This window comes from Tauraco erythrolophus, chromosome 3 (assembly GCF_009769465.1).
Source record: "Tauraco erythrolophus isolate bTauEry1 chromosome 3, bTauEry1.pri, whole genome shotgun sequence".
Classification (NCBI taxonomy): domain Eukaryota; kingdom Metazoa; phylum Chordata; class Aves; order Musophagiformes; family Musophagidae; genus Tauraco; species Tauraco erythrolophus.
Window position 1 is genome coordinate 15,874,563 of NC_141467.1, and position 22,353 is coordinate 15,896,915.

Genomic DNA, 22,353 nt, shown 5'->3' on the forward strand with positions numbered 1-22,353 from the left:
AAACTAAAACTGTCTGCCATTTCTTATAGGCGGTACAAAGTAGAGGAAGCTACTCATTGAAATAGGTCTCAAAACATTAAATTCTGCTGAACAGAGTTTAGATGATGGAGCAGATCCTCCTGGCGACTATGCTAAGGCACATAGAAAATAAGGAGGTGATTGATGACAGCCAACATGGCTTCACTAAGGGCAAATCCTGCCTGACGAATTTGGTGGCCTTCTATGATGAGGCTACAGCATTGATGGATAGGGGAAGAGCAACTGACATCGTCTACCTGGACTTATCCAAAGCATTTGATACTGTCCCACACGACATCCTTGTCTCTAAACTGGAAAGACATGGTTTTGATGGATGGACCACTCAGGGGATAAGGAATTGGCTGGATGATCGCTCTCAAAAGAGTTGTGGTCAACTAGTTCCAACCCCCCTGCCATGGGCAGGGAAACCCTCCACTACACTAGGTTGCCCAAAGCCTCTTCCAACCTGGCCTTGAACACTGCCAGGGATGGGGCATCCACAACTTCTCTGGGCAACCTGTTCCACTGCCTCACCACTCTCAGAGTGAAAAATTTCTTTCTTATATCCAACCTAAATCTGCCCTCTTTCAGTTTAAATCCATTGCCCCTTGTCCTATCACTACACACCCTGTCAAAAGTCCCTCTCCAGCTTTCCTGTAGGCCCCCTTTAGGTACTGGAAAGCTGCTATAAGATCACCCCGGAGCCTTCTCTTCTCCAGGCTGAACAACCTCAACTGTCTCAGCCTGTCTTCATAGCAGAGGTGCTCCAGCCCTCAGATCATCTTCGTGGCCCTCCTCTGGACTCGTTACAGTAGTTCCATGTCCTTCTTGCCTTGGGGACTCCAGAGCTGAACACAGTATTCCAGGTGGGGTCTCACGAGAGCTGAGTAGAGGGGCAGAATCACTTCCCTCAACCTGCTGGCCACCCTCCTTTTGATACAGCCCAGGATACGGTTGGCTTTCTGGGCTGCCAGTGCACATTGCTGGCTCATGTTGAGCTTCTCATCCACCAGCACTCCCAAGTCCTTTTCCTCAGGCCTGCTCTCAATACATTCTCCGCCCAGCCTGTACTTGTGCATGGGATTGCCCCGACCCACATGCAGGACCTTGCACTTGGCCTTGTTGAACTTCATGAAGTTCTCACAGGCCCATCTCTCCAGCCTGTCAAGGTCCCTCTGGATGGCATCCCTTCCCTCCAGCGTGTCCACAACACCACACAACTTGGTGTCATCTGCAAACTTGCTGAGGGTGCACTCAATCCCACTGTCCATGTCTCCAACAAAGATGTTAAATATCAATATACTCAATTTTTGTTTTCAAAAAAGAAAAAAAGGAGATGCATTGGGACCATAATTTAGAATCAGAACATGGGAACTCAAACTATGATATATTATTTAAGAGAGATTTTCTCTGTGTGTTTGTGTATTGTTTTGATGAGGACACTTTAAGTTGGAGCTAGAGCAGATTTTCTTTTCTAAGTGCAGGAGATGTCTACAACAGTAGTGATGGTAATTCCAATATATATATTTCATGGAATAAAGTCTTGGTTCTGGTGTGAAATAAATTACAAGTTAAGTGATAATGAGAATGAGTGGTCAGTATGATCCTACTAGTCACTGGGGTAGGTTTCCTGCCACTGCCTTTCTCAGTCTCTGAGAAAACTTTAAAAATGTTTGATTTTTATTTTTTTTTTATTTCCTAAGAAGCCAAATAGCTGTGATCTGATTTTGAATCTAATTTCTAAAAGAGACAATTCCGTTCTGTGCAAGCTCAAAGTGCAATAGCATTAATCAGTTGCAGAGAAGATTTAGAGGGAAGATAGTCTAAGTTATGGGCGTCCTTCCAGCAGGTGTAAAATCACCAGTAAGATGCATTTTGCTGCCTTCACAGAGATTAATTGTGGCTCTCTTGGGTGTTTTCCAGACTCAGAGTTTGTACATGATTATGCATTGCACTTAAAATGACATCATGCTTCAAAATAATATAAGAAACAGGGAAGTAGTTTAGTCTGAACTTTCCAGTTCCTTTCAGTTCAATTTCTCTTTCAATTTTAAAATTGTATCTGCTTGTCGCAAAAAGATACTCCAAAAAGGAAAGAACTGATAAAATTGAAATTATTTATATTCAAAGCCATAGCTCAGGGAAAGTAGAGTCAATTTCATCACAGCGCATTCATTCACTCAAGGAATTAAAAAACACAACAGAAAAGGGACCTTCAGAAATGTTTGACCTACACCTTATTTAAAATGATAAATGTATAAAGAGCCAATAGTTTCAACAGCAATTCAAAGGGTGACACTTTAGGGGCTTATTTTTTCCTTTCTAGATTTTTTTTTTTTTTTAATCAGATGTAGATGACCTTTTAAATATCCTATATACACAGACAACAAGGAAGAGCCAGGGATAATACTGAGGGAAAATTAGTCACTTGCGACAAAATACCCATGAGGGAGAGAGTTTAAAGAAGTTAAAAGTTGATGTTTAGCCTTTTAAAATGTCTTCCTGCTGGAAGCTTTTCCTTATATTTCTGAGAGTGTTTTTGTCTTTTAAGATAATTAAAAATAAGTTTAACCAAAAAGTCTATAATGGCAAGTTCTTTCAAACCCTCCAGTGCCTTTTTTTTTTGAGACAGTAAGCAGCTATACAGTCAGTCTATCTGAAGTCCCTGACAGGCAGAGCAGGATTTGTCTGCAGGAGTAACATTGTCAATCTCATCAGTGTTGCTTCCTCAAACCAAATTATTTCTGTTTCCTGAGTCATTTAACAGATATTACTTGAGAGCATTAAAGGAGGACTGGACCATTGAAGGAAAATATTATCCTGTAATTTGACAATATTTTGGTATGTAACAAATGTTACAATGTTTTAAATGTGCAACCATAGATGAGTTCATATACTCTTCAAGTCTGAGAAGAAAAGCTATCTTGTTTTCATTTCAAAGATCCAATTCACAGACCATCCAATTGCTTGAAACGTGATTGCGAAGTATTGTACAGGTCTAGACGCACCTAACCACTCAGAAAGGCATTAATGAATAATTGGGTGGTTTAGTATGCTAAAAGACATGTCCAAACATATTTTATACAAGCATCTAGATAGAAAATATGAGTGGAAAGAAGGAACATCATGTTCTGGGGTATTCATGATAAAGTACTTTTGAAAACTATGTTGTTGCAAAGATTACTGCCTTCGCTGTAAGATTCAGATGGCTGAGCACACAAAATTTATGTCAGAAAAAATTCTGGATACTTCTAAGAATATGTAAAAATTGAAGGAAACCTCAGTGCTCAATTGCAATTCTGTTCGTCTCTTCTGTTTACTTTTTCCTAGTTGTAGAAAAGCCTTGCTCCTTCATATTGGCTTACACTCATACTCTGTGCCTTTCTTCTGTTTCCTACATCTGTGCTTCTCAGTCCTGTTATGCCACCTGGATGTAGCATTATTGTTTTACACGCAATGACTAATGCAGACCCACACTGAGTCAACTGTTCTTTTTATTTAGGCAAAAGTGTTAAGTACTCTCTCTGCTTCTGAACTTTTTATTTTATTCCTTCAAGCCTGCCTTTCCTTTCAACTTGCCCACATATGTATCTCAAAGCACAGGTGGGAAGACACGAACATATTATGTTTCCTCTCAATATAAAGTCCGAGGTAATCATGCTGTCCTTTGATGTCAATATTTTTTGTGACTTCTGATTTATTTTTATCGCCCAAAGAATGATTGTACTTTCTTAATAATTCTCAAGCGAATGACATTTATTAAGATAACAAGTTTGGAAAGAGAGGTTGGACTTGATGATTTGAAATATTCTAGGGTGAAATAGTGGTGGTAAAAAAAACAAACAAGCAAATCACAACCAACAAAAAAAAACCCACACCCTACTTTGTAGAAGAACTTCGAAGGTCGCCATTCTGAGTATTTTGTAAAGTGGCTGCATGATACAGTAGAGATGATCATGCAGAATATTTGTCTCTTCCTCATCCAAAAACAACTGAGTAAAGAAGCAGCAACCTCTTTTTCCTCCCATTTAGTTTGGAAACTGTTTTATGTTACAAAAATGCTTTTCTGGTTTTTCTTCATAAAAAGTTTTAATAGTTTTTTGTAATTATATATAATTTAGAATTACATATGCTACAATATAGTGATTAGTAGAATAAATTACATTTGATATGCAGAGACATGACATAGTAATAAAGATTTCTTCTTTCTATATTAAGAACCCCATCTTCCAATGAGAACTTTTGCATAACCTTTTTTTTTGAACTGTGGCATTTGGTGTAAAATATGCATAAATTGAAATTTCTGAGTCTCCATGTTTATGATTGCTAATTCCACTACAAATGGCATCTTTAGGAAGTAGAAATATTTTAGATATATTATTCTTGAGTGAACATAGTAATTATCAACTATTACTACCTGGACAATCATAGTTATAAATTGTCTAACTTAGTACTAAATGATAAAAATGATATTGATATTTTAAATTTTGACAGTGAGAAAAATGACTAATGCAATCTTATAAGAGATAAAGTAGACAAGGAGAAGAAATGAGATTTCTATATAAATTTTATGTTTTAAAGAATAGGAATTTAAAGAAATGTCATGAAGAAATCCATTTTGAAGAAGGAAACAGAAAAGATAGTGTAATGCAGTGGCAATGTTCCAGGCCATGTTACTAATATTTGGAAAGCTTTTAATGAAGTGAAGTTATTTGTGAAATGTTAAATTAATATGACAAATAGAATATATGAGCTTCAGGAGAGGTTAAATGGGTATAGTCAAATAATTAAATATATCTTTGATGGGACAGAGTCAGGAAAGATACAGGACTTTTGTAAATTGATATTAATATTTTTACTTGCAAAATTTCACTGATCTCTCCACTCTTCTTGTTCTTTGGAAATATCTGTCACTTGTAAGAACTACTGTTCGGGAATATAGCCACACTTTTACACAGTGATATTATTGTGGATGCCAGCTCCACAGAGGATTCCTCAGAGGACTTAGGAATACCTTTAGCAATCAGCAGGATGTCTTAGGTCATTCAAAAAGTATAATGAGTCTGCTATATAAATAATACAGTTGGAAGATAAGAAAACTGATTGCTTAATTATCTCTTTAGTTAGGTCAGGTTATGTGACAGACCATTCTCTATGTGTCAGGAGTGGCATGTTTTCTAGTTAAAGCAAAGTAAAATAAATGTAATAGCTAGAGGACTACGGAGCAGTGTGACAATGAAAAAGCTGCATGGGATTAATCAAGGCTTATCATGTGAGAATAATGGTAAAGATTTCAGTAATACTAATGTATTTGCCAGGAAGGGATAATGATGTGCCATAGAAAACAAAGTAAGTGAAAGAGTGAGGAATACTATTTCTAGTGCTATGTCAGACTGTGTACCATAAAAGAGAATTAGGAAGTTTTCTAGGAATAGTAAAGAATTCTTTCTACTGAAAAAAAAAAAAAGAGAGACTAACAGCTAATAGGCCAGAAGACAAGAACTAAAGCTTCATGAAACTGGGCCTAATCTTGGAAAAAAACGAATGCAAAAGCTCTCTGTGGTTCTATAGACAAAACAAAAAGAATAGAGAGTTTTGTATAATTGTAAAGCAGGAATTTATACCAAACCTAAGAGATTTAAAACAATGATAACAAACAAAAGAATCCAAACCAAAACCACAAAGAAAACTCAAACACCAACAACATAACCAACATAGTATATTTTATTGGAAATTAGGAAAGGGGAGATTAGGTAAAGAGTGTTTCTGATGTCTTATAAATGCAAGCAAATGTCATAGAAGCTTTATGGAAATATTGACTGAACTTATCAGCTGCTTGCCAGAGTTCACATAAATTAGAAATAATTTTTCATCAGTGATGTAGGACACAGAACACATTTTGAAAACAGCAATTAACATTGCAAAGAAAAGTGATTACTATGGAGTACTGTTCTTAATTTGTAGCAGCAAAGATCAAGATGCGCTTTCTGCCTCCAGTAAAAGTGGTTGAGGAATATAGTTCACGGGGCTGGTGATGCTGTCTTGTACGTATACACACATAGAATCATAGAACACTGAATCATAGAATCATAGCATCCATAACATGTAATGCTCTATATGACTTGTGTGCCAAGGTTTCTATTCAAATTTGGTTATTTTGATATCTTACAGTCTGATAGAGGAATAAAATATTCTGCTTTGGTAGGAAAACTTTTAATTTATATTTTAATTATAGCTACCTACCCAGTCTTACTACAAAACAATTAGATTCAGTTAAATTTCCCTATATAAATGTAATTCCCTATGTAATTGAGGTGCCCACAAGGTGTTTACAAGGCACCATTGTGGATAAATTCCCCAAACCCTGTATAATAATGCACGTGGTAGAGGGAATGAGTTGGAAGCATGCAGGTGCAGTGCTGTAACCTTGCTGGGATTACTGAGATGTTGTGGCTCCTATGATTGGATTGTTGCAATGGAGGGATACAGGCGCTTTAGAAAGGACAGGAGGGAAGACAAGGAGAGGGAGTTGCCCTTTGTATGAGCGAGTAGCTAGAGTGCATGAGAGCTCTGCTTGGGAATGGAAGAGGAGCCAACAGAGAGTTTATGGGTTAAGATTAAAGAGAAGACAGTCAAAGGTGACAATATAGTGGGTGTCTGCTATAGACAATCTGACCAGGAAGAACAAGTGGATGAGACCCGCTAAAAACAGGTAGGAAGAACCTCACATTCACAGACTGCTGCTCATGAGTGATCTCAAACACTCTGATATCTGTTGGTGAAACTACACAGCAGAGCATAATCAATACAGGAGGTTCTTGGAAAGCATTGATGATAACTTCTTCCTCTCAGTGACTGAGGAGCCAACAAGGAGAGATACTCTGCTGAACCTCATACTCACCGAAAAGGAGAGCCTCATTGAGGATGTGAAGGTTAATGACAGTCCTGGCTGCAATGAACGTGAGATGGTGTAGTTTAGGATCCTGAGGAGAAAGAAGAGTGAAAAGCAATCTCACAACACTGGTCTTCAGAAGAGCAGACTTTGGCCTCTTCAAAGACCTGCTCAGAAGAGTCCAATGAGATAAGGCCCTAGAGGGAAAAGAAGCCCTTAAAAGCTGGTTAATATTCAAGGATCATCTCCTCCAAGTTCAAGAGAACTCCATCCCAATGAATAAGAATATAAGCAAAAATGCCAGAAGGCCTGTGTGGATGAATGAGGAGCTCCTGGCCAAACTCAAACAAAAAAGAAGCCTACAGAGAGTAGAAGCGAGTACAGGTATCCTAGGAGGAATACAGAAACATTGTCGAAGCATCCAGGGATGATGTAGTAGGTCAAAGGAGAGGATCCTTCTCCTCTGATCAACACTAGTGAGGCCACACCTAGAGTGCTGTGTTCAGTTCCGGGCACCCTAGTACAAGAGAGACATAGACTTATTGGAGAGAGTGCAGAGAAAGGCCATAAGATTGTTTAACAGACTGAAACACCTCACATATGTGGAAAGGCTGAGAGAGCTGGAACTCTTTACCCTAGAGGAGAGAAGGCAAAGAGGACAGTCAGGCTCTTTTCAGGGGTGTCCAGTGACAGGACAAGAGGCAATGGGTACAAACTGAAACACTGGAGGTTCCTCTGAACATCAGGAAATTCTTCTGTCTTGTGAGGGTGACTGAGCACTGGCACAGGTTGTACAAAGAGGTTGTGGAGTCTCCAGTCTCTGTCCTTGGAGATATTAAAAAGCTATCTAGACATAGTGCTGGACAACTGGCTCTAGATGGCCCTACTTGAGCAGTGGTGGGTTGAACAAGATGACTTCCAGAGGTCCCTACCAACCTCATCCATTCTGTAATGTAATTGTATATAATGATTTGAACTATAACTACTTAGTAATTGGTATATAGAAAGGATTTTTCTTGAGAATACTATTCTCTAGAATATGGATTTAATAATTTACTAAAAGGATAAATTTGTGTGAGTTGCACTTAAGTACCTGTGACTCTGCGGGGAAGAAGATCACACTGGAGCAATCTGACGGGTAAGGATTGTATCCTGTGGGAAGGACTCAAGTTGGAGAAGTCTGTGGACTGTCCTGTGAGAAGGGGATACATTGGAGCAGGGGAAAAGAGTGTAAGGAGTCCTCCTCCTTTAAGAAACAAGCAGCAGAAACAAAATGAGATAGATGAATAGACCTGCAGCCCCCATTCCCAGTCCCTCTAAGCCATTGCAGGAGGAGGTAGAGCCGGGAAGAAGGGAAGAAGGGAGGGGCGGGGGGAAGGTGTTTTCTTTGACATCTGGCTTTGTTTCTTGTTATCCTCCCTGAATGAGCCGTTAATGAATTAAATTGATTTTGTCCCCATACTGAGACTGTTTTCCCTGGAGACATGGTTGATGGGTGATCCCTTTCTGTTATTATCTCACTCTCAGGCCTTTTGTTACATTTTTCACCTCTCCACCTCACTGAGGGGAGGAGTGAGCAAGTGACCTCGTGGTGGCTTAGGTGCCAGCTGAGCTAAGCCATGACACAGGACCATCTATCTTCTCTAGACTGTAAATATTTAGAAAAAGCTAAAATAACGGGCAAAAGATGGAAGTCTAGTCATGAAAAAATACCTTTGCTGTATGATTAGTTTGTGGAAATTGCAAATCTTGCAGATATCACTTGATCGTGATAATTGTAGAGAGCTGGAGAAATAATATTTACAACCCTATGACAGACATTGCTTCACCAAGAATGTGTAAAGGAACCTTAAAAATATTATTTATTTTAATTTATCTCTTACCATTTTGAAACATTGATAAGAACAAATAAAAATCTTGACCTGCAAGGAACTACTGCAATGTTTCTCAATAGAAATGGTAACAATTATTTTAAGCTTTCCTTTGGATAATGAATCAAAGTAAGCTAATATGGTCTGAAAATGCACTGCAGACTGGAGTTTTTAATTTCTGTTTATTACTTCTTCTCAGCAAGCAAAAGAATTTCAGAGCACTCTTCATCTTGCATTACTTGTTATGCTTCCATTTTAGTTTTCTCTCCCCTTATCTTTCCCAGTCTCGCAAAATTTTCTTTTTGAAATGTGCCTTTTTCCTTCCCACCTGTCTCCTCTTTTAAATAACGCACAATAGCACAGGACTGGCAAACTGACAATATAACTGAGTGAGAATATTAAACGTGTGACATGTCTCATTAAAACTTAGTGCAAATTCTTTCATCACTGAAGAGAGTTGCTTTAAACGTTACCTTAAGCATAAATTGAAATAAGTGAATCTCTTTGGTGAGTAAAATCTGGCTCAAAGCCATGACAGTTAAATCTGGCAACTAAGAGAATACTGCACAGGACCTGAGCTAGTGAAGGTCTGAAAATCTTTTCGAATAAGTGCAGCTAATGTTAAACAGCTGCATCATGTAATAGATCAGTTCATGACGTTTAAAATAAGTATCTGGATTGTGGAAGTTCCATATCAACAATTCTCTACTGATTTCAGATCAAATCTGCCCATTGTTGTAATTATGTTTAGAGAGACTGTAATTATTATTCTACAAAGTATCCAGTGAAGGTGGTAATATTATAGTTTGTGCTTAGAGTGAAATTGTAAATGCTTCCACAGGTGTATGTTGGCATCAATGGCTAATATGATTACTTAGAAAAGAGCTAATAGGTTACATTTTGCCTGGAAATTTGTCCTTAGAATTAGGAGAAATTCAGGACTTATTTTAATAAAATCTAAAAGATAGAGTAATTCCGGAGTGTACTGAGGTCTCATTGTTACTGTGATAGTTGGATTGAACTGAAATGTTGACAAATATATTGCAGAAGAAAGTATAAATTTTTTTTCTAGATTATACAAATAAAAAAGATTATAAAGTAGAAGTTAAAATGTGTTTAGTGAGATGATATTGGAATAGTCTACCATTTGGTAACGACTGCAAAAAAAAATGTAAATGGGAGTGGAAAGTCTCCTATAAATTATAGCAATTTAAATTAAGTTTAAAAAAACAAACAAACAAACATACTTGAACTTGTATTAATGCCTACAGTAACAATTGAACCTGAATAGTGGTTTGTTAATACAGTCATATTCTGGTCTCTAGTCATCTGAATACCAATCACTGAAAATTCGTGGAGAGACTTCTGAATCTGAAATTCAGACAGAAATAGGTATGACAAATCTTAAAGTCTTTATCTGGCATTTTCATAAATAATTTCAAATTTCAGAAGTTTTTTGTATGATAAAATGAGTCTGCTAACCTAATCTGCTCTCTGTTTTTCACAGTAGCATCTTCTGCCTTTTTTTGATGAAAATAACATTAACACTTTGTATGCTATTAGAAAACAGTCTACAACCTTAATATTCAATTAGGAGATTTCAGATTTGAGTGGAATTCATGGGGTGAGGAGGAAATGAAAACCTACACTCTTGCAATTGGGAGGTTTGACTTGAATCATTGGAAGTCAATTAACGTAGAACTCACATGTTGCAATTTTCAAGTCATTTTTAAAGCAGAATTATTATGTTGTTCATCTAAAGCATTCTCAAAGGCCTTTTACAAATATCTTTTACAGATCTAAAAAGATTTTGAGCTGAATTACCTTGTGGCATCTTTTTATTAAGTCATTTTATTTATGGTTGCATTTACCTTGAAGAGCAAGGTATTATATTTTAATTAAATTCATCTTTTAAAACCTATTTTTCTCTCGGACTGGCAACTCAGTTTCTTTTTTAAGTATTCACACAGCGCTCCATTTTGTTACCCTCATTCATTCATATGAAATCCTTCTCAATCTAAAAGTTTGTTCAACCAGTTTAGACAGATGACTAAATATGCAAAATTGTCCTTCACAGTAATTGCAATTACTGTATGATGGAACAGGGCTATATAAAATCAAGCCAAGAGATATTCTGATTCTCTATACAGTGAGAAATATTTTATATGAAATATATATAACACTGACAGCTGAAAAGGGAAGTATTTCTGTGGAAGAACAGCAAGAAATTCACTGAAGCAAAAGTTTTCATAATATTAGTGACAGATATGAAAACAAAACCACATCTTCACAGCTGATCGTTTTGTGCAATAAAATTACTAAATGAAACAGATGTCTCTCCATTTCTCAGCTTGGCTGACATGCATCACAGATGCCCATTAGCCGAAATAACTATAGGAAACACTTTATACTAAAAGTAGCAGAGAAATATTTCACAGGACTTATTTTAATACTAGAGTAAAATGACAAAACTTTGCAGTGCTGATTGACACACTGCTTATGCATTTCAGAGTTGGGTAAAGATTCAGTGTTCAAGGCTGTCAAGCACATAGGGCAGCCCGTAGCCATCTTGATTCGTCTAATAATATCTGGATTGAATTAAGAGCTAAGAAAAATGGCATGAGAGATATTGTCTTTCCTTGCTTATATATAATACATTATTTTCACTCTTTTAATTATATCTAGAAGCCTTGTTCCTTTTGTCTATAGCTTTGTGTTTCCTGATCACCCAAGAAAACCTTCTGAAATGTCATTCTGAATTTGAAGTTTTTCTACAACGACTGTGTTAAAGTATTCTTCTAAACTATGCAGATTGGTATTCCTTCTAAGTATGCTACTCTGAAGTGCAACTATCAGCTCTCTAAAAGACTTTATCTGAATGTCTCAAAATCTTATATACAGCTCTCTTTCCAGTTTTTTGGTTAATATACGTGGTAAACAATCTATAAAGCTTGAATTTGGGAGAGATAAGAGGTTAATGATTTTGTGAGTGATGTAAAAACTTAATAAGAATTTTTGACATACACATAGCTACAGGAGAAGAAATGGAAAACCATCAACATCAATAGTACCTTACCTATTATACAAAAAAGTATGTTAAAAAATCTTTACATCTTGAACTGGATGTAAATACAGTTGTTCAAAAGCTTCACATTTTGAAGTGTCAGGATTTTCTTCATTTTCTGATTTAGTTCTCTTCGCTACGCTGCTTTTGTGCTTCTAGTGCCAGATAACATTCCCAGGCACTAGAAGCATTAGTTATTGGCATTGTTTAATTGTTTTGCAAGGTCCTGGCATGCTTTTGCTAAATATCAGTCTCCAAAACAATTTCCCTGCATGATTTGTGAGTTAAATTTGGCTAGATGCTATTCCTGGGAACAGTTTGCATGAGGTTATGCTCTTCTGGAGATAGGGAAGTTATTAGAATGAATTTTGACAGACTCTGCTAACTGATTTCTGAGTTAAAGAACAGGCACTGAAGCCTCAATATAATGTTGTCAGCTTTGGTAAGAATTTTAAATACTATATCTGACTTTGGAAAGCGTATAAGAAAATTGCACTGTGCCCATTTAAAGATTATTTTTCCCCCCAATCTTTCTTGCTCAAATAGGCCTTTATTTTGTATTTCTGGTGCACAGGTCTGATGAAGAGCAGCCTCCTACAACTGCTCTTCATGACTCTTCTGTGAAAATATTGTATCTAGTGGTCATGGACCACCAGTGAGATATTAGGACCAAAACGTTTTTGAAGATAATGTGGTATCCTAGGAAGATCTGGAGAAGAAAACACTTGATAAGATTTTGAGGACTAGTTACACTAAACGACATTATAAAATGGGCCACAGTCTGCACGATACTGTCCAATCACCTAAAAAGAATGTTACTTAGAAGGATGAAAGGTCACAACTTTAATGAGTCATCAAGAGAAGAGCATGAGGGATTACAGTTCACAGTAAAAATTCATTCCCCAAAAGGGGAATGAGACTTATTTGAGGCCTTCAGTTTGAAGTCAGCAAGACAAACAGCATGAAAAGAAAGAATAGGATTTATTTGCAAAAAAATTCTCTTAACATCTACTTTCCTACTCTTCATGTTTTCTGGAGCATCCTATTTCTTTATTTGTTATGGAATTAAATAAAGAAAGTAGTATGAAAATCTGTATTTTGTAAAGTAAGCATACACATAGTTATATGTAATGTAAGCAAAGTTTAATTTGTCATTCTTTGATAAATATTTACAGTGTTTCTCAAGGTTTATTTCTGAACTGAAAGAAAACAGGAAAGCCTTTATATAGAAAATCAAAGTTTAGAACAATGAAAGTTTTCGAACTATCATAAAGTCTTTGATCCAAGATTCCACATGAGTTCATTCTGTTTCATATTTTGCAAGTGTGTGGGAAATATTCAGTATTTTAAAATGTTTCACAGAAGAGAAGGCTACTGTTTGACTTCAACTTATCCCCTCACTCTATTGTATATATTTGGTTTCAGCACAAAAATCAAAGAAAGTCACATTCAAAACCCTAATAGTTCAATATTCTACCTCTGATACTGACTTAAATTAGATGCTATGAAAGATAATTCGAGGACATCATATTCAAATAAAGAGAAATATTTCCATAACTGCATGCCAAGGGGGATATTTATACTGAGCTACATACATAATGGTTTTCATGACCTGAAATGCGAGCTTAAATTCTCAAAAACCTTTTACATGATTAAATATGATCTTACTGTGGTTCTAATTGATGTTGTTAATGTGTGTTCAAATAACTTTTTAGAAAGGGAAAAAATGTACTAGCTCTATCTTAAACTTTTTGGAACATTCTGGTAGCTTTTGAGTGTGATTTTTCAAAAGTCTTTATATTTCCACTTCATTTTTGTAATCAGACTTTTTACTTGATTTGAGTGTTCTGCTAAATGTAAAAATAAAAAAAAAATATACATTTCATGGTGAAAATAAATCTGAATGCCAGATTTTTTCAGTTAACAAGAGAAATTATGGTAAGTGTACCCAAAAGATCAAATGAGCCAACCGCATTACCGTGGTGAACAAAGCAACATAATTGAATATTATTTTCAGCTATGGATATTCTGAAGTCAGTTAGTACTACAGGTCATTAATAGATGAAGTTTAGCTTTATATTACTTACATAACAGGTATTAAATCAATACTGAATGCTTAATAGATCTCTTTCCTTTAGGCTATTTTCATTAGTTAATGAAGTGAAAATAACAATGACTTAAAATGAAAGTTTCTCTGATTTAGGAGAAATATAAACAATATGAAATGAAATAATAATTAAAAGAATTTAGCATGACATGGAACCAGTTGTTCTATTTTCCTTAGTTGTCATGTTCTTTATCTGCTTAGTGAATTTACAACTAGCACAGCAGGTTGTGAATTTTTAATAGGATTGCTTCAAGAAAGGAAAAGGTCAGTATTAACATAAAAATCTTCTTTAAGAATTGCGGTGCAAAGGTTTCTTAGCAGAGAACAGGTGTTGCTGTAAAACTAAAATCTGCCACAACAGTCAAGTTAAAAGATTCTTGGAGCTAAGTAAGGAAACAAATGCCTCAGTATGACACCATAACTGCCAGTCAATTGTGACTGAAAATTACTTTGTTTTGTTGGTATTAAACATGTTTATTGCACTCAGAATAATTTCATATATAACAATTATTAAAACTAAAATAAAACCAAAACAAAAATAGAACAACCCAGCAACTTTTCATTTCTTCTAAATAAAATATTCCTATTTTTATTCCTTTTCAGCTTCATTCTGACCAGGACAAGGGAGATGGATCCCTCAAATACATTTTGTCAGGAGATGGAGCTGGTACTCTTTTTATAATTGATGAGAAAACAGGTGACATTCATGCTACTCGGAGAATTGACAGGGAAGAGAAAGCCTTTTACACCCTGCGTGCCCAAGCTATTAATAGAAGAACTCTGAGACCAGTGGAGCCTGAATCTGAATTTGTCATCAAAATCCATGACATCAATGACAATGAACCAACATTTCCGGAAGAAATTTACACTGCTAGTGTTCCTGAAATGTCAGTAGTGGGTAAGTGCTTTATACTGAGGTACAGATGCCCACTCTATGTTACTTGATGAATAATTTCCCCATCCTCTGAAAAGTCAGTCATGTTCAGAATTGTACCTCATGGGTTAAGTATTTATCATTTTGGTTTGTTCATTCAAATTTTGAATTGCATGTAGAAACAGATTTTTTGTGATTTGAGGTCTATTTCTACTTAGAATATTCAAATTATTGATTTACAGTGACTTGGAATATAAATATAAGTAGAAAGCAGTTAAAGGTGAATCACCTTCCTCCTTAAGAATTGTTAGAATAAGATCACTGAATTAACCTTTTGAAAGCTCAATGATCTTTTCTTTTCATTTTCACTGGATGTCCCCAGTGGTGATAACCACTGAATGGAGAACTGTCTCCACTTTCATCCTTTCTGTGGCTGAGGAAAGTTATATGTTTACTCATGTGCTGTTCATGCACTGTCTGAAGGTAGACACCTTCTTTATTCTCTTTGCTTTCAGTTTTTTAGTGCATGGCCAAATCCTCTTGTGCTTTCAATTCCTCCTTTAACTCACACATGAATGGCAACTTCAAGAATCTTAAACAGCTGTTTCAGTTAATCTTTCTTCTGTTTGCAATGTATTAACTACAAAGTTGTAGCCTGGATCATGCCAGTTGATTAGATTCATAAGCAATAACATTTTTGAAAATGAGCTATTAGTAATTAGCCCGTACGATACTTTAAGAAGAATTTTTGAAAGCTAAACAATATATAGAGTCTCTTTTTTGAAATTAGTATTCACTTATTCATTGTATAACTGTAGATACAATACTAACTCCTAAATATTTGGAAATCACATAATAACTTTGATACTACTTTTGGCTATTAGCACTATTTTAATTATTACCACTGCCTGAACTAGATCAACCAGTGTTTTGATATGTTTTATATATACAGGTATTGAAGTTTCAGTACTTAGCTTCCTGGTCATTGAAACGTGTTAGAAGAGTAAGAAAATATATAATAATTATTGAAAGAGAATTGCCTCACCAAAGCTGTGCAGCAATGTGTGGAAGCATCATACTAATAATTTTCTATTCTTAGTAAGATATTTCAATCTCGCATAAGGCTGTACTAACATCGTATCAAATTTGTCCACATAAAGTAGAGAACTGAAAAGTTGTCTTTCTTTACTGTTCCAAAATAGAACAAAATGTAATACTGATTTATTAATTTACTGATCAGTTCTCTAGAATCACGCATTTCAGTAAATGTATATAATTTTAAGCAGAGCATCTTGAAAGAGCATTGCTGCATTTTCTAGAGGCATGGGGTAAGATTACAGTAGGGTTGAAAAAAGACATCTCAGAGCTTTCACTTAATTTCTCATGTTGTTTCTGTAACTTTCATAAGACATTGCTTAAAATATTCTTGGAAAGGTTTTATTAAAATCATTCAATGTTTTTGTTAAATACTATATATTATTATATAACATTCAGTTGTAATCTATTGATTCCAAATTTTGTCAGTCTAAATTAGATAATATTTTTCTTAAGTATTCTTAAGCATCCAAGACATTTCAATGATTCTAAAATATTCAGGATGTGAGGTTCTAATGTATCTGTATGTCCACATAGATCATATAAATTCTGAAAGTGCAAATTTTACTGTATTGAAACAAAACAAAAACATGATAAGAGAAAGAGATAAGTTGATAAGAAAAATATCCAAAAAACTACTCTAATGGGTAAAAAAACCAACAAAAAACTTCATAGATTTCTAGGTTGGAAAAGACCTTAGAGATCATCCAGTCCAACCATCCCTAATCCCCCATTAAACCATATCCCTAAGTAGTTCATCCACCCTTAATATTCTAAATATTAGAATATTAAGACATCCACTATTAAGACATCCATTTGGATGTCTTTAGAATATTAACCCTATATTTTACACAAATAGTTGTGTTGAAATGAACATACTTTGTTCTGTCAATAAAATGAGAATAATTTGAAGAATTGTAACTAGGTTAAAACATATCTTGTTCCTGGATTTTATAAATGCGGCCATTCAGCTGCTAGACGTACTAACTGCCTGATAAGTAGAATTTGCTTTTAGCTTTATGACTTTTAGCTTTCTGACTGACATCTAGAGGCATGTGTTCATCTGTGGTCCATGAGTAGTTGACGTGATTTTGTAAGGTACTTCTCAAAGTTGATTCATTTCTTCTTAACACTAATTTAATTTTCCAACTTAAATTTACTCTCTAATCTCAAAACCAAAGGCTGAATGGAGAGGGGAGAAATGTTCTAAGGATCAAACTACATAAAACTTTTGAGGCAAATAGAATTCACTAGTAATTTGAAACTGTGTGTTAAAAAGTCTCCATGTATTTGTATAATAGTTAAATGTAATATCACATAATTAATCACAAAACATTTTTAAATCAGTATCTTTTTTTTTTTCAGACATCATAAAATTCAAGCATTTTTAATACAGACACTTACCTGAGAGATTTATGGAAAAAAAGAAACGTTAAAAACTAGTTTTGTTATCACAACAAAAGGAAAATCAAAAGGAAAATTTTGATTCTCCATCAAAAAAATCCTCTCCATCAAAAGGAAAATAGGAAGAAATTCCTACATTGCTCTATTTTACTCTATTCAGATTATTTTAGTTTTCAGTTATAGTATTGTGAATAGCCCATTACTTGGCCAGTACTTTTGGCATGGACTAAGTATCAGACTTGTTGATGTAAGGAATGCAGACAGAAATTACAGGTTTGGGTGTAATTGTACTGTTGCATTGAATCTGTCTCTTTCTGTGGCACTCACCTGTGTCAGCATATTGAAACATAATACCTTTCTGTAAGTGTTTGAAAACAGGGCTGGAGAGATGATGTGGAATTCACTCAGTTGGTAGAACGGATGACATATAGTCTCTCCTACCTGGAGAGACTGCCATGACAGAAGGAGCCCAGAGTAATGGACTAAATGAACTCAACAAACTTTATGGAAGGATGACCCACAGACTAAGGGAATGGTATATACGTATATATGTGAGATTTGAGCATGACGTGTGCGGTACAGAATAATGGGTGGATACTGTCCAGTAATCCAGGCAAGTGGGTCAACATAGAGAGTTGGTATCGAGTACCCGAGGAAACTAGCCATGCGAGAGGTGATTTATTATGACCTGAGAAACACACAGTTATCTGAATATCTGTATGACGTCCGGTGCACATCTTCTGCAATGTGGCAGAAGATTCTACGGAGTGTGCCACCATCATATTCTAGTTCACTGGCAGCAATGGATCTCAGAGAAGACATACCACCCATGGGTGATGTGGTCACTTGACTCCAGCAATATGAAGACAATACTTCTGTACAGGCTCGCATCTCAGCTGTGCAGAAGCTGTCTGAGGAGTTTCAAAAATTTAAAGAAGAAATGTCCTACTCCTCATCTGTACATTCAAAGGACTGTCATGGTTCAGGCCGGCCAGCAACTGAACTCCACACAGCTGCTCACTCACTCTCCCTCACATCCAGGGGATGGGAAAGAGACTCATGGGTCGAGATAAGAACAATTTAGTACTACTACTAATAATATATGAATATATAGATATGTATAATGATAATAATATATACAAACTAGTGATGCACAGTGTAATTGCTCACCACCCCTTGACCAAGGCCTGTCCCATCCTCAACTAATGATCCCAAAACAGGTAAGTCCTGACATCACAGTCCCAGACGAGTGAGAAGCCCGAAAATAGACAGCGAGACAGAAAGAGCACTCTGAGATTTCAAAAGTGAGAGCCCTGGAAGAGCAAAAGCCCTTCTTTCCAGCTGTCCCTCACTTTTATACTGGGCATGACGCTGCATGATATGGAATACTAATTGGTCAATTTGGCCCTCAATCTTAAGTTCAAATCATAAGGAAAGTTGTGGACCCTCTGTCTCGGCCATGCTCCCCCCAAGCCTGTTGTGCTCCTGCACACTGGCAAGAACACGGTAGCTGAAAAGTCCTTGAGGCCTCAGCGCCAGCTGTAAACATCAGTGTGCTATCAACATTCTTCTCATAATGAGAGAAATGAAAATGCCCTATACTTTAAGGTACTACAGAGGCTCAAGAGGTAAGAAAAAGACTATTAAGTCTCTATCTGCTCCCTCTGCCCTCATCTTCAAGGTATCGAATAATGACGTAGCCATACACCAGCCTCTTTCAGACCAGTAAGAGAAGTTTTGATTTCTTCCTCAGACTGTGTATTAGCTAGATTGATACCTGAGAATGTGGATTATTATCAAATACAGTGTCTTGACAAAGGTCCATAAATTCTTTGTTGTCTTCTTCATCTTTCTTCATCTTCATCTGTCTTCTAGCAGAAGCTACTCATTAATCATACTAAAGGCAGAGATAAATAAGTCAACTTCAGGATCTTGCAGTTGGGTTAATATCCTAGAAGATGTCTTGTTCTCCTGAAATCTTTGAACTGATTACCAGACATTTTATCTTCTTTCACTTTTTTCCTCTCCTTACTTCCAAAGTTTATGACTCAGAATATTCGTACAGTTTTTACTGTAATCTTCTGTTCTGTACATCATTTTCTTCACCTTTCTATCTCTTTCTGCTCATTTGAAGGTTTCTTTTCAGAACTGCAGGTGAGTCTATTTTCCTCTATACAGCTTTTCCTTTGGATTTTTCCTATTCCTATCTTTTAGACAAGCTTTCAGAATTTTTTGTTATTTAAATTTTTTTTTTTAAATCATCACATCCTTTCTTTTATTTGCTGATGTTTTTCTATTCATCTGTTGAAGCCTATATATTCTCTAAGCATTCCTTATCCTTAGTCCATTGTGTATCTTCAAGATACTTTTCTACTATCTGTCATGCTCCCTACCTGGTCTTTTCTGCTTCAAAATTGGGGATATCAATGTATGTTTTATAAGATTTAACCTCCCTCTGGGTTTATGTGTGAACCACAGATTGGGTGTCCCACAGTTAGCCTGTCATGTCTACTTGTCGTTTTCTTCTTGTCTTTCTCTTTAGACAGCATCTAGAGCTACTATTGCTTGGCTTTCTCCCTAGGCTTTTGCACATTCCCTCATTAGTGCTGTTCCACCAATTCCCAATACTTAATCCTCTCTGCCTTAGTATTTATCTTATAACACTTCCTTCTTGTTTCCTATTAACAAAGATATTTTAAAATCTTTTTATTATTATTTTTTATAGTTCTCTCACCAAACCCTTTTGAATCTTCAGACTTATAATTTCATAGTATCAATAATGGCAGATTTTGAAAACCCAAATTATTATATCAAAATTTTAGAGTTTTTATAAATTCTAATTTGACTCTGCACACAAATCCTGCAATAAGAAGAGGGGACAAATAAGGGGAGAGGGAAAGCAAAACCAAAAATAAAAAATAGAAAAATCCGCAAGATTAAACTGTTTTTTTTTCCTTTGGAAGGGACATCTTAAAAGAATTGGAAATATCCACTGACATGTTTATTTCCAGGTTGTCATTTTCAAAGACCTTTCTGACGTTGATTTTTCTGAATATGCAGCCCTTTGCACTTCTCTTCTGCTTCATTAAATAGTTTATTTCAGGGGAGAACATGTGTCATTGTTTCCTCTCTTTTCCACTAGAAAGAGCAGAAAATTTCTATTAATTCAACTTGTTATTTGTATGGATAATTTACTATGGAGGGTACTTGCTCTAGTTAAATATCACGTAACACAGTTGGGAGCAAGGAAAAGGAAATCTCAGTTTCAAATTCATCTCTACAATGGATATTCTATGAGTTCTTTTTCCTAGTTAATTATCTTCAGTGATTCTTATCTAATACATCTACATCATAAATGCTTTGTGAAGTCAAAGTCATTAATACTTGTATGGTGTTTGAAGATGTTTGAAAGCAACACATTAAAAAGGGCCAAATATATTAATTACCATTATAGTAGCAGACCCTAGGGACATTCAAACATTATAATAAATATTGTGTTAAAATATGTCTTCTGACAATTGCAATAATCTGAAAAATTACTGTTTATTTCTGGGCCTAGCTCATCACCTTATAATTCTAGTTTATTTTATAATAAAATTTGGAAGTATACAAGGAGAAATTTACAGAATATATAGGTATTATTAATAACATAGCTGGTGCCATATTCTCCAGTGTATTATCACTGTTTCCTTTATGCGCTCCTGTAGACTTCAGATTAGGCTTTAGATCTTGAAAGCCAAAGAATCTTACCAACATCATCATCAGCAATCTTTGCCTAGATAAAAGATAGAGGCCCAGACCAAGTAGTGCTGACTAAGCCACACCCATGCTGTAGTTTTTAAACCCCAGCACAACTGATCATCTTCAGTGCCTTTGGATTTCTGGTCCAGGTTTCAGACCAGAGCAAACAATATATTTGTGGTATTGAGCATCAGTGGTCTTCAGTGAACTGAAGCAAAGCAAAAAAAGCCGATAGTTTGACAGTTGATGTCCATGACGTAACTGATACACTGATGCACTCCTTCTGTTTGCTTCTTTGCCTGGTTTCTGTCAGGTTTTTCGTAGGAATCACGATCCCTCAGTGGAAGCTTAGAGAGCATGTCTCTCCTCTTCTTATGAGTAAAGGACAAGATCACAGCCGTGACTTCTGCATCTTGAATGGCAGGCAGAAATGTAGCAGTTCCCTTGCACTTTTCTTGCCAGGTACCTGATCAATGGCTGGTCAGCAAAAGCCAAAATGGCTGAGGCAACATTAAAAAGCATAGTTCATCCTTCCTGCTTTTGGGTAATGGGGTGTATGCTACCCTAAGCACAACCCACTGTGTAAATCGCACTGTGTGGTAGTGATGAAATTAAGGAGACCAAGTCTTTTCTCACAGACTTAAAAGGGAACAGGATCAGATCTACAATTTTCAGAAATGATTGATAGATTTTTTTGGGTGTATATGCAGCCATGCTTATTGCAGCTAGAGAGAAGGATAGCTGATATGATTTGTTCTCTTTCATGTGCATGTGTATTAAACCAGCATGAATTAATATATGTGCATTATGACACATATAGCTGAGGAAGCAGTAACTATTAAACATATATTATTACATTGCAAATAGAATTTTTTTAAAATTTTTTTTTAAAGCTACTAAATGTGTTCTTCATTTTTCTTCCAAATTATTCTTCAAAGTCAATTCTGCATGTTTTTTAAAACAAAAATGAAATTAAAATCTCATACAATTGACCTATTAATAAATGCTGTTAGTTTAAACATGTGGAGGAAATGTGAGAATTAGAAGAAAGAAATAATTCAGTTACACTTAATAGAGACAAAATATGTCATGGGTTTGCAATATAGACTTTTCTCACTAATACATGTGGTGTTGTGATATTTACCTTGATGCTGAGTGTTCTCTGGTTTTATGGCTATAAAACAGAGGAACTGGAAACTTTACTTGGATAATTCCATGTTAATCAATGTACTTGGTGTACTTTTTTCTATTGCTTTTTTTTTTTTAACTCGCAGTACTTAAGTTACT

At 35.7% G+C, this 22,353-nt stretch overlaps 1 protein-coding gene across 4 annotated transcripts in view; it reads left to right on the top strand.

Moving 5' to 3' along the window:
- The window catches only part of CDH10 (cadherin 10), a 74,778-nt gene that overhangs the window by 11,469 nt on the left and 40,956 nt on the right, over nucleotides 1-22,353 (top strand). For all 4 annotated transcript variants that reach the window (XM_086609017.1, XM_086609015.1, XM_086609016.1 and 1 more), the window contains exon 2: nucleotides 14,556-14,850. In XM_086609017.1, the coding sequence (XP_086465143.1) occupies nucleotides 14,556-14,850 (295 nt within the window). The remainder of the gene's footprint in view (nucleotides 1-14,555; nucleotides 14,851-22,353) is intronic.